Below are 14424 nucleotides of genomic sequence, written 5' to 3'. Positions count from 1 at the left end.
CCAATACGCCTCAGAGGCTATTTTCGGACGTTTAGAAAACAAAAATTTTGGGGCGGGGGATGCTCCCGAACCCCCAAGAACAGTGTTATCTCAATCAGCCCCAATTTTGCGCACCCCCATCTCCCCACCCCTTTCAGACATCTCTGGATCCACTCCTGCTCTGTATCAGAAATCTTCATCAACAGTTGATAAAGATCTGTGATAGATTAACAAAAGAAAATTGCTATAGTAAACAGATAAAAAAGAATGAGTCTGAATATTTTTAAAAAACCATAATAAAATCACCAGTATAAGGGTAAACTGTTAAACCTGAACAATGGGTGCTTTAATATCTGTGGTTTGATGGCCTTGTACCTTTCCTAAGATTACATGTATTTGAGAAAGCCTGCCAAATCCTTTGCATTTTATCACTTGATTTCAACATAAGTAATTTCAGTATGCTATACATGCAATCGAATGCATTTCTACCATACAATAGCAATACACTAAGTACACCTCTATTGAAAGTGCAATTGCAATCGAAACCAAATCACAAATCCGCAAAGAATTTTCTATCTTCTAATCACATGGTTTAAACATGTAATAATCACAAAGGAACATAACATTTAATATTTTCCTTTTTCAGCAATAAAATGAAGGCAGCCAGGATATTACCAGAACATAAATATATATGTCAACTAGTATTATACAAAATACAAAACAATGATTAGTAAATTTATATAGTCTTGGAAAGAAGCCAATGCCCATAGAAAAGGCGGTTCATTTGCATGATTCGTCATACCAAGAGAAGCAAATACAGAGGAGGGGGAATGGATGTTGCATAAAATATTCAAAAGCAAATTTCTACAGGTACTTGACTTCTTTATGGAGTAAAAACAAAAAACAAACTTGGCAAAATGATTGAAAACTCTCGTTAAAGAACCATTTAGAATGCTATGCACACACACACACACACTCACTCTCTCTCTCACATGTCTAATCAACTATAAGGTGTTAGACCGTCTCGGTCAGCAGTACACGTAAAGCCGGTTACAATTGCATACGCAATTATATCCAACTCGATTTTTTTCTTTCCCCTTGTACATTTTAAGACACATCATCAATTAGTAATATTGAGATGTGAAACTGTGTGTCTTACGAAGTGCTACTCCGATTTGGCTCAGATGTGCAGGCAAGCTTGAATCACAATAACACAATCAATCCAACCGGTATATAGCATTAAAGCATTTATATTGTTATAATTTGGCGTCGAACTGTCTATTGCTAAAGCTCAAACCTGACATAATATGAATAAATGGCATGAAACCTCACTGCCACTCTATCATTGTATTTTATACAACTGTTTTCTTAAACTCCCACAAAAAAACCAAAACACAATACCCTGCAATGACCGGGTTATTACATGCATTTATACATATTTTTTCCTATCAAAGATGCTTTTCTTTCGGACTACAAATCATCATTATTATTGACAAATTAGAGAGATGACATTGTAATCAATTTCTATTTTTTGATAACAAATTTGTAATAAACCATCATCTATATTCGAAACTCAAATGATGTAAACAGTTTCAACCATTGAATAACAGTTGAAAAAAAACCATTGAAACAATGTCTGGAAACTTGTTCTGTTTTTAATACACTTTTATAAATAATAAAGTTACTAAAAAGTAATATGAGTTTGGGATACTCATAAAATGTTAAGAACTACTACAGTACATCACATACTTTTGAACTAAAACAAAACAGGGTATATGAAAAGATGATAAAAATGCTAATACCAGTTTCTGTGAATTTGAGAGTAAAATGTTTTCTGTTGCTTATTCCCATTTAGAAGCAAATCACTTTATGCAGAGCAATTCAAAAATTGAATTTTACACAGGTACGTCTATATGTTTAATAATATTGATTAATGTAAAGGTATTTTCATCACTTAAATTTCATTTGCATACTATATTAATTTGCTACATAATAAAGAATGCTGTGTACAGTAAATGCTTCAGTTAATCCCATTAATGAGGCTTAGGCTAAGTTCACACACGGCGTAAGGCTGGCGTGGCTTACGCAAGACGCAAGTCATCCACGAATTAAAATGCCAAGGTATTCACACTAACGGCGTTCGCTATTAAAGCCTGGCGTTAAAAATGGAAGTGCGTCAGCAGCATCCTTCGGTACATGATGATGGGAGGACTAGTTGCATTGTTATTATTTATACTTCCATGGTTGTTGTACACGCTGTTTCGATCGATTATGTTGCCTAACGTTTTACTGTCTTCGCTTTTGCCGTTTTTATTTCTTTTTGTTGAAGAAAGTGTAGCTCATGAGTTAAATAATGTAGGCCTAGACACGGAAACCGTGCTTGTTTGCTTGGTTTTGGTCAAGTATATCAAGTCAATTCGCTGTAGACAATTTCGCCGTCAGCAACTGAAGATGGATCTTCTTTAGCATTTAATCCAATGAGGAACGAGCAGGAGTCGACATTCTGTATGATCTGTACGATTTTCTTATCCAAACAATAGACCTACACTCTCACAATCCCTCAAAGAAAAACACAGTGAACTGTTCGCACACTTTCAGTTCTAGCAGAGCAGTCTAGCAGTCTTGTTTATTTATTGCAAAACTAATCGTGATTGGTCAATCTCTTGACCCGAGGTCAAAATCATTCAAGCATCACTGGCGTTAGCTCCACGGCGTTAACTAATCTGGGGTCTGCAGGTAGCGTTGATAATGCCAAAGACGTGGCGTAGTGAGTGGCGTTAACAACGCCACTGCCTAGTTCACACACAAAGGTGTACGCTACGCCAGGCTTAAGCCAGCCTTCCGCCATGTGTGTGTGTGTGTGTGAACATAGCCTAAGTAAGTGAGGGCTGGGTTTATTTTAAACTATTGCAGGATTTGAATTTGAGATTATAATGCAAGCACCTTAAACATCAAACCATGGCTGTGTTGGCTGTGTTAGTTATACTAATTATATATGTAACCATAATGTTAAGAAAGTAAATTAAACATCAATTTTGCAAATTTATTTAACATATTTTTCTCAGTGTTTTTAAAATGTGAGTGCATTCTTACAGAAGCGTATTTACCAATCTATGCTGTTTTAATGTTTATTACTTCTTTCAATAAGCAATAATATTAATATATAGTTTTATGTTAATATATTATTACTCAATTATTTTGGATTTTATGTGTTCTGTACATTTAGTCAATATCATGCTTTATTTTAAATTAAACTAGTTAATAATTGACAGTGATGCAAAACTAGTTTTAACCATTTTGGTCATTTTTCTGTATGGCAATCTTACTGTACACCTGAATAAAAAAATAAATTAAAAGAACCACAAGAGTTAAGTAGATTTAACAACAAATAAAGCAAATATAAGTATATAACTGTCATATTAATTGAGAAATCTTGTGCTGATAACTAATACAATGCGAATATTTATGTGGATTTCATCTTTTAAAATGTGGATATCAAATTACCAGTACTTGGCAAAAACTAGGACAAAATAAAGCCGTTGTCAAAAATGTTGATAAGCAGAATAACATGAAGTGTGAATACCATACAGTAATTGACACCAGACTAATGCTAAAGGCTGGTTTTAAATAGCATTCACCTCAATTAATACACCCTACTTATTAACTAATTAATCCTCAATGCTCTGCAAAGAACAGCTTTAACCATCCTTCTGATGAGTAAAGTAAAAAACACGTAATGAACCTGGTAGGAATAGTTTAGGGAAGTTTGTGAAATTTATCCATAAAGCTAGTAGAATTTAATATCATCTTTGATGCACTTAATAGCCATTCCCTGTTCAATGTAAAGTTAAAGGGCCATGGTATTAGCTAAGTGATGCGTGAAGCCGATACAAATTCTATGCGAACGAGTACAGCATGTTACGAAGGAAGAATCCAGAGACGTCACTAGCTTAAAATGCAATGTGTTTTAAATACGCTGTTGAAATCATCTGCCATTTGAGAAGTTTTCTTACCCTCAAATTTTTATTGATACTAAATTCAATGAGTGCATGAACTGTAGAAAAATATTTTTTTGTGAAGGGTGATTTTAGCATTGTGGCAGAACTCTCTGAGTGACAGTAAACTAATGATGTGCGGGTCAGAAAGCGGACAACCTCTCGTCAGACCTTCTCTAATGGATGCGGGATAGATTACTGTGAGTCACTGAGTTTGCACGCAACATTTGGCATTATATTTTACTTACGCTTTGCTGTCAACTTTACTGATTTTATGTACAACTCGGGATTGTGTAACGAGCACAGAAAAGTGCTATGTTGATCATGATTGATTCTTATATATTGCAATGCCCAAGATCATTGAAATTTGTGTTTCTCTTTCACTTGAAGAATTCAATACCAGCACCATTATTCCTCATTATCTCCATCATCTAATTACAGCTACCATTGAGGAGAGATCTTCACTGAAGCTGGCGATAAGGCGATGTATGTACGTGAATAGAGTTAAATCAATTGTACAGCTGATGGGGAACCTGGGAAAATGGAAGGACCTGGGGAGGTCCTGGGAAACCCTGGGAGTCTACAAAGCTTCAGAGCAACTAAATTGAAGCTGCAGATAATGATGCAAAGGCAGTGGTCATTTACAAGTAAGACATCATGTCCAGTTGTTATACTGTAGTGTATTAAAACTAGGTCAATCAAGTCACAAGGGGAATAGCTAAGCTCCATTAAGGATTTGGAAACATCTTTGAGGTGTGAAGTAAATGCAAGGTTCACTCAGTTGAAACACATCATTAGAGACTTGAACCATAGAGTTTCATTGATTGAATACTAGCAGATATAATTCCATGTTATGATCACATGGCACTTAATGCCCTATAAAACCATTTGCTTTCTGTTTAATCTTCTTTCATTTGGTTCACTTTTTGTAAACGACACAAAACTAGCATTAACATACCCTGTAATCAGCCAAGCAATATTTATAATAGTTCGGAAGTATTAAAAAGTACTGAATAGTATTAACTTCCTAATATAAAAGTGGTATAATTACTTAACGTTCAACTCTTTATATGAAGTACACTGACATGAGATATTAGCATTTAAGTTTTAAGATCAAAGGCAGGTTTATGAATTAAATTGGTGACTCTGGAGAGAGTATTTAATAGACTAGGGTAGGAAAATTGCTAGATTAGTAAGCATCTACTTTTGCCTGGCCTACTTCATGCGCCATCCGTTGCCTAATTTGCATTGCCAAAGTGACTGCTGAACCATCTCTGATTTCCCAGAAGATTTCAGTATGTCAAATTGCGTTTGGGTCGCCATTAAAGACAGCATCACCAGGGGCCATTATATCTTGACAACAGTGAAGGTTTTGCGGGCATCTTCTACATCTGAAGCTTCCCAGCCCAATTTCCGCAATAAGATGTAATAAGATACTACCTTTTGAAAATTATAAACCAGAATTTCATTTAAGAAAGCAAGTTCAGTGGAATGGAAGAAACGTCTTAGTTGTTTAGTAAGAGTAAAACTCAATTACTAGTGTGAAGAATTAAAGACTTAACAAGACTCGAAAGGGACTGCTTTCTAAGTGGAGGTGTTACAATACACACACATAATATTGCATACCCAGAACAGGTGTGATAACCACCAGTATCTGTATACACATGCACACTCACTTCAGAGGGATGAATAACAATTTTTATTCACATTTGCATACCCAGAGCAGGGAAAGTGACAAAATACTGTACACCTAATTACAGTATGTACAGTACTGTCATGTTCAAAGCAGAGCCAATAGCGAGCTTTCGAAATGGGCGACGCGGGGAGCTATGGAAATTCAGTCAACCATGAACGTCGTACTATGCATTTCCCGTCTCAATGTGAAAGCTGTTTCGATTTACAGGATGACATGCTCCCTCGTATTGCGTGATCAATTATGCAGGTGCCCCAGCAAGCGCGTATTTATGAAACTCACAACACAAAACCGCTTAAAGCCTGTTGTCAAATCCTCACAACGAACAACTTCCCCATGCGAAATACGGTTTCGCCGCGTCGTCCAAATCGAAAGCTGCTTATTGATGTCTTGTAAATACACAAATGTTTTATACTCAAAAGAAGAGGATGCAATATACATACATTCAGAGTACAGGATACGATAAACTTACAAACATCACAGTCATAGCAGAGATGTAGTAAAAACAAACATACTGTATTTAAGGTAATGTCCAACCTAGATGAATATGGGTTTTAGACTTTAAAAAAAATAGATTAAAACTGTTGGTAAACAGTTTTAATCTATTTTTCACAGACAACTGGTTTTATTTTTACATCGGGGTCACAGTTAAATGCTGTAGATATGGTAACAGTTTTAGATTTTAGGCTGGTACAGTAAGTTGTATTTAGCTCATAATGGGCGCTGAGCTGTGCTGGTACTGAAAATGGAATTCTGAGAGTTTAATGAAGTGAATCTTGAAGAATCCATGATTATGCAGGACAATCCATTATTTTGAAACTGCATTAAAAGAATTGTTTGCCTATAGCAATGCTTAAGTATCTAAGGTGTTCATAAAGCCCTGTGCTAATGTGTGTAAGAGAAACACGGTCCTATTGCAATTGGTGATTTTACCATATCGTAAAAAAAAAAAACAAAAAAAAAAACAAAGAAAAAGCCTAAATGCATCTCATTTATCAATTACAAGAAAAACTCTTTGATAGATTTGCAAGAAGGTAATCAATAATCCAGCTCTCTTAGTCTTACCTCTTCCATTTTGAAGAAATCCAACTTAGGTCTTGTATCCTCTTCCCTTCGCCTTTTCTTTCCGCCTCTCCTTCCCGATACGCAAGGCTGTGATCGGCAGCGCAACATACCGACTCCCTTCCTCTCTAGTTCTGGCGTTGAAGAAACGCTCGTTACTGAGACCACAGATCCCGAACTCTCCGAAACCTTATCAACTGAACAATACCAAGATTTTTGTCCTATCTGATGATGTAGAGAATTGGCATCTAACCAAGGCATATTCAGAGAATCGTCCCAAGAGGTCGCCGAAGCAGGGCGTGGAACCGGTGACTCTGGAGGTGTTGAAAATTCATTATCTAATTCTGAAAACGTACTAATTGGTGTATAATTGTTTGGTAGGCCAGCTAATGTGTTGAAATTGTGCATAGGGATGTGTCCTTGGTATGTATCTAACTTTGATTTTGTTACTGGACGCCAAACTTTAGATGCACGTGGCTTCCAAGTCTGTGCTCTCTGTTCTGTTAATTCTCCTGCCGATAGCGACCTACAGTGACGTTTCTTTGGAGGTGCCGCTGTAGGAGTCTGTGCCTGTGAATTTATGGAATTGTTTCGTGCAACCTCGTTTTGTTTACTTGGAATTTGGCACGGCGCACTGACTGCGTGCATGGGTTCAGCTGACGGCATGTCTGAACTATATGTGGAGCTCTTACTGTTTGTGCTTCGGAAATTACTTGTGTATATCCTAGAATCTACAAGAATAATAAGAAACAAATAATAAGTAAAAGAAAAAATAGAACACAAATAATTTTAATCTTTAGTCAGAATATTACAACACAAATGAAGTAATAATAAAAGTTTATAGCACATTTTCAATTAAAAGTTGTTCAAGGTGCTTTGCAGAATTAAAATAGACATATCAAAATTTTAATACATTGGAAACTAATTATACAACAGCTCAAAAACACAATTCACCTTTAGTTGTAAAATGATTATTGTTGAATTTGTAGAGAATATGATAGGCTTTATGGTAAAAATATCATATTCATTAATTCAACATTTAAAAACAGTTCAATCAATAGAAAAACAACAAACTCAATCAATTTTATGAATACATTATCCTAGAGAGTAGGGACATTAATCCCTAGATAATATTATTCAGGTATGACTGACAGCGTGTGTAAGTAAAGTGTTTTGAGCTTTACGATAACTAAATCAAATTTGACCAACTTGTGATATTGCATATTTTTATGATGCATACGAAGGCTTTATAGCATATTTAAGGAGAATACCACCGCAAATCCATGAGGTTCATTAGTATACCACTGTTTGTATGCTACATACACATGCTAAATATGATTTTAATCTTTTCATTGATACAATACTTTAAACATAACTCCTTTAATGTAGCGCCACACAGTACTAAAAACTTTTATGCTTCTTCCATACCATAGCACTGTACGGGTATTCAATTTTAACCTTGAATAGGTGCATTTGACGTAAAACGAAGCAATTCCACAACAAAATACAGAAACACTCGATCCAGCAGATGGCTCATCTGGGAAGCTCAACTAATTCCCAATATTACCTCTCATCACAACTGCAGCTTCTTGTCTAAATCCCTCATATAAATAAATTTCATTTCACGAACAACACAATGACCTACTGAAATAGGCCATTTAATATTCATGTTATAGAGGTCTGACCTAGAAAAAAATGCGTATGCGTAAGCTTTGCAATATATGAAAACACGGCCATAAACGAATGCCGCTGTTTTGAACCTCCAACATGTTGGTAAATTTAATGGGATGCTTAATTAATGATAACCTAACCAGGAGAGTTAATCCTGTTGATTTTCAATGATACAGGCAATAAGGAAATCTACTGTCCTTCAATTCATAAGAAGTAGCCGTATAGGTTTTTTTTTTGTTTTTTTTTTAAATAAATGCATTAGAAAATATTGCATGGAATCTATAACTTTTCTGCAATAATACTTAAAAATTCTAACCTCAACAATGAAAGCATTATGGACTTATTTATTGTAAAACTATAAAAGCAACAGAAATACCAAAATATTCATGCAGTATATAGGCAGAGTATACAAAAGACGGTATCAGCATACATGTTAAAATGAACACAAATATTATTATCAAAATAATTAATAAAACATTATTTTCATAACTATATAAAATATCGCCAATAATCGTTATTAAATAATAATCATTAATCAGTAACTGTAGAAACCTGTTCCTGAACTACTTTCTAAAGTGTTACCATGACAACGTCATTCATAATTTATCAAGAGATAGACAGCAGGTCTGTTTTGTAAATTTGACAAAATTTATTTCATTTATTATTGTCAGACCGCAGTGAGCACTAACAACGCTAGCCATGTAGTAACACGCAAAAGAGAATTCTGATTAGCATCATAATGTTCAGTATCACTTAAAAATCATGATTAATAATTTGCAATTACTTTCAAATTTTTTTATAGCAGCCAAATAAACTGTTTCCTGAAAAAAAAAAAAAAATGAAGACAAATTTTGAAGGAAATAAACGCTCTCTATTTTCTAACAGCGTCTGAAATAACTTTTGACCACCTTGTTATCTTCCTTTTTCTACAGTAGCGTTAATTAATAGGACTAGCCTATGTCTAGAATTTTTTCAGGTTTGTCATTGGCGACAGTGTGGTAGTAAACAAACAGCTTGTGTACACAAGCCATAACACATTGAAATGCTAAGTACAAATTATGTTCAGTTGGGAATACGAAAATTATGTACAATGATGACATCCCAATTGATTATTATTTTTACTTTTCCTTGTTAAAAAACCTGCAAAATCCAATTCATTTACTCCATTCATTTATTTATTATTTCAATTGGAACGTATATTACTAGAACTTAAATTATAACAGGTACAGCAACTGACAAGGCCAGAATCATAATTTTCATCCTCATCGGTAAGCACTGTTTATCCGTGGTGTTCAGTTGGGAATACGAAAATTATGTACAATGATGACATCCCAATTGATTATTATTTTTACTTTTCCTCGTTAAAAAACCTGCAAAATTCAATTCATTCACTCCATTCATTTATTTATTATTTCACTTGGAACATATATTACTAGAAATTATAACAGGTACAGCAACTGACATGGCCAGAATCATAATTTTCATCCTCATCGGTAAGCACTATTTATCCGTGGTGTTCAGTCCTGACGTAGAACTTAATACACTTGTGAATGTTATGGACATTTTGGTTTAACAGGAGAGGGTGGAGTCTCATTAGATATACATAGTAATGCACTTATATAAGTCTGCATTGCAATAGAATGACTATGTGCTTTGTATTATTATCCCTGGTCACTGGAATATGGAAATACCTATGGAACACATCATCTACTCCCGGAGGAGCACCATTCCATATCAGCTAGAGTCAACACTTAGTAATAATGGGTCCTACAAGGGATGAAAAACTTGCTTTCTTTCTGGCCTTACTGTACCTACAAACTGTGATGGTCCTCGTCTAATTTCAAATAGTTGTCTTGACCATAGATCAAAGGATCTGTGGAGTGACAATGTCAATCATATTTTATCAAGTGATGAACAAAAGAACTCTTGTAAAGTTGACGAACGTTGATCGTAAATATGTACCCGAGAAAAACATAGGCGTACACTAAATCTATAATGGATTATCCATGTTGGACATGATATTCAATCATATTATAAGATAAGTTCTGCAACAAAACAAATGGCAAAGCTTGCCACACCCGTTTTTGTTTTCCAAAGATTTAGTAGCCTGCAAAGTTCAAATACTTAATGATGCACAGGCTAGGGTGGTGTTCTCTTAATTGCATGCCTTCTGCCTATGTGGTAGGAACATTTGATGGTCAACTTGGCTAGGGCTTGACAGCTTTCACTTGTCATTGTACTCTGCCCTCACTTGCTGTTGCATTGCATAATGTACTGTATATCATTCAGTGGCTCATTCAGGAAGTAGAAATAAGAAGGATGGACGTAACCAAAGAGTATATATAGAACAAGAGAGCAAAATCCCGTTCGTAAAAACGTCACGCCTGTGTAGGACGCCCACTAACGGTTGTATGTTCATTTTATTACCCAGTGAAACGTTGCGCAGCGCGGTAGAAGTATGCCTGCTATAAACTCAGTAAGCAGAAAACAAAAGTACAGTATCTTGTGGAGAACAGATAAACAGACAAACCGACCGTGCGCGGTGGAGTACTGGGTTATAAAAAAAAAATATACAAGCGTTAGTTGGTGTCCTACACTAGCTGCGTAGGGCGTATCGTTTTTTTACGCTCTCAATGAGCGTTGTTGGCTCTCTTGTTCTATTTATACTTTTTGACGTAACTTTACTACAGCCAGACTACTTCAGCCCCACACCATGGTTGGAGCTGAGTACGAAATTTAATGCAACACCTGCAGATGGATGGAAATGGCACTCTCAAACTTACATATTGAATGCAGTTTACTTTCTCCCTTTTCTTTATTTTCAATAACTTAGAGGGAAGGGGAAAAGGGGAGGACCAGCTAGGGGCCCCTGAATCCACCTTTTTCATTAGTTTTGAACTAGGCCATGTAAACAAAAGTTGATCTTTCTTAATAAAAAGGGCCTTGTAAAATCTTCCTCATGATTGCCTGAAGTGGCGAATCTCACAGAAACCAATTGACACTCCTTCAACCACTGTACACCTTAAGCTGGATGGATAACTTAATAGAAAATCGTAAGCCATTCATTACACTAAAGCCAGAAGCCCTCTCTCGACTGAATGGCACACCTAATAGGTATGGGTACCAGTTTGTTCTATGCTTTAGAAACAACAAGATTTTTTAAAGTAATCTTCTCTCAGAGCTTTATTAGACAATTTCACATAGATTTATTCCTACTTTATACACTATGTCATATTTGTCTATACCATCTGCATTTCTTTCATTTATTTTTTAAATTTAAAAACATTCATCTAGAAGAACAGGCCATTTGTGGCCCTTACAAATACAAACATCATTCAATATATAAATAAAAGTGCTAATTAATATAAACAAAGCGGTAATACATGACATGGATTTTTTGTGATAAAATATGTGACCACTAGACTTTCTATATCAAATGGCCGTCCATGAACTTTCTTTTATTAGTATGTTCACACTAGTTCATATAAATGGCAAAGTAGCAAGAATAGGGTCAATCTAGTAAGCTGTCTACACCATTAGCCATTGTAGGCTTAGCCAGGCTTCAGCTTAAGCCTCCATCCACGCTGTCATGAATTACTATCAACATACACATGATTATTTTACACCACATCCTGAAATGTTGGTGACAAAATAATAAAACTCTGCACGCTTCCTGCTATGATCGCTTGTACACACACTAACAGCCCAACCTTTATAAGCACTTTACCCTGCAATTTATATTTAATTATTGAACAATATATTCAGCCTTTTTTGTATCGCTGACTGAACCTCACACTCTTTAAGTACTATTTGCAATACACCCACTCTGCTTCTTGTATAATGTCATAAATGGGAGGACAGAAAGTAGCTTGCTAACCTTTGGAATTTAGGGATACTATACAATACTGGGGACAAAGAACCGAGACATAAAACCTACATCAAATATTAATAATATCCAAGTAAATAAATTCATAGACTGAAATATGCAATATACTCTTTAGTTAGGTCAAGTAGAAGTACACTTAGTAACAGAATGTATATAATCAAGAGATAAATATCATTTTGTTTTCAACTTTAATTTTAACTACTTTTTGGGATTTTTTTTGCCTCTAAATTGTTTTTCTTTGACGTACACGTAATCATTCTATGTATTGTAAAGGCATCTGAATGCTATGCATATTTTTGTTTGCAATAATCTTGTTCATGAAAATATTTTTTTTTATGTTATTGTACTTGCGAAAAAATATAAATGTAAAAAAATTGAGCAAGAAATATAACATAATCATTATTAAATATTTTAATGATTGTGGGTTGGTTGTTCTTGAGCAACACAAAGTTCTATTATTTTTTATGCCTAGATTATGATACTTATTATCTGTCATTTTTTGTTTTAATTATTTTATAATTACGAATCTGCGTATCAAGGGTGTTGATATAAACAAAAATAAAATAATTTTTTTTTTGACTTACCTACTGAGGAGTTGACTTGCTTATGGCTCAGTTGACAAGCTTTGGTCCTACTGCGGGTATGATAGGCAATCTGTAAACAAAACATAATCACACATTAAAACTTAATACCTATTGCACTACCATCAATAAACAGTACTATAATCGTTAATTCCAATGTAACCAAAAAGGCTGTTTATGATATTGAGTTCATGGAATAAACACCAACCACAGATTAAATGACACGGATGAAGCAAAATAAGGATATTATAAAGTACCAGGATGTATGCACTTGTAAAATGGAAAAATTTCACTGTTCAGTTACAAAAATTATATTGGTATAATACTGTATATAAACTAAACATTAGGCACTGTCCATGTTATCAAATTTTATTCAACAAAAACATGCGAGATGCGCTAAATATGGTAATGACATCACATCATGACCATATATAGGCATACCAAGACTAATATGTGCGTTCAACAGTTTTTTGTCAAATAAAATTTGATAGTCATGACAAATACTTGACAACACCTGATTAGTACTTTTAGAGCTATAGTAGTTAATGTATCTACAACTTTTAACACAGTACATACTATAGGCTAGTGAACAATGATTGAGGATATGACCTGAAATTGACCTCTTCTATGATCTCTCAAAAGCTCCCTCTTTAAACTAAATTGTCAATAACAACAGACAACTGTTAGTTGAAGTTGATAAAATGACCTTGCTAATAATCGTCAGAGCACACTTTCATTCACATTGTTCTACATGCAATGAGAGTCTCACATGTATAGTTCGCACATGCGTCAATGCAGAGTGAACACGTTCCTGGTTAAAACCGAAATCCAAATCAAATGGCAAATGGTAGAATAAGACACTAAAATCCAATGATGGATTATATAAAAGCTTATCCAGGGACGTAACTAAATGTCAAAAAACAAGAGTGTAACACCAACACATCTGATCAAAACATTCATTTAATCAACTGAATTATTTTCAGAATTTTCCCCCTCAGATCATTGCAAAAAAAGGAAATATTATGAAACTACCTATTTGGCTATGCTGCTGAACAAGGCTGGAACTCTCCTTGCATGTGGCATGCTTTTACCAACTTTAACCATATTGGAACATATAGAAACAGTTACTCTACACATTATACACCTAATAAGCATAATAAACCAGGTCTGCATAACTCAGTTGTTCTTCGCATTGCCTATTCTTGCATTCCGAAGTGCACAAGGCTTTTAAGGACAATTACTATGCATTCTAGTCATTATAGGCTCACACTGAAAAGTAAATATATGCGCTTCTTGGTACGTTTATACACTTTGTGCACGTATAACAATACGCGGCCATACTGTACAGTATGAGAAACTGGTTCAAGTCAACATGTGTAAGTATACATGTGCAAGCGTACACAGGAACAAGTATTGTGCTTCAATAGTAAAAAGCCGAGGATTGCCAAGAATTAGCATAACATTTTTTAATAAATGTTTTAATAAATACTTAAATTCTGTCAATTACTTTTGTTGATGAACAATGTGGCATACAAGTCAAGCCTCACACATTCGGCG

The 14424-nt window shown here is 34.9% G+C and overlaps 1 protein-coding gene across 2 annotated transcripts in view; it reads right to left on the bottom strand.

The window, feature by feature from the left end:
* Positions 1–6732: 6732 nt before the first annotated feature.
* Positions 6733–14424, bottom strand: part of LOC117114013 (protein FAM53A-like) — a gene marked incomplete at its 3' end in the record, with an annotated part of 39502 nt that continues 31810 nt past the window's right edge. For both annotated transcript variants that reach the window (XM_033257540.1, XM_033257539.1), the window contains 2 exon segments: positions 6733–7460; positions 12871–12940. In XM_033257540.1, the coding sequence (XP_033113431.1) occupies positions 6733–7460; positions 12871–12940 (798 nt within the window).

This window comes from Anneissia japonica, unplaced genomic scaffold (assembly GCF_011630105.1).
Source record: "Anneissia japonica isolate Jap-2015-1 unplaced genomic scaffold, ASM1163010v1 scaffold281_len866295_cov195, whole genome shotgun sequence".
Lineage (NCBI taxonomy): Eukaryota > Metazoa > Echinodermata > Crinoidea > Comatulida > Comatulidae > Anneissia > Anneissia japonica.
Note: the sequence above shows the minus strand (reverse complement) of the source record. Positions and strands in the feature narration are given on the sequence as shown.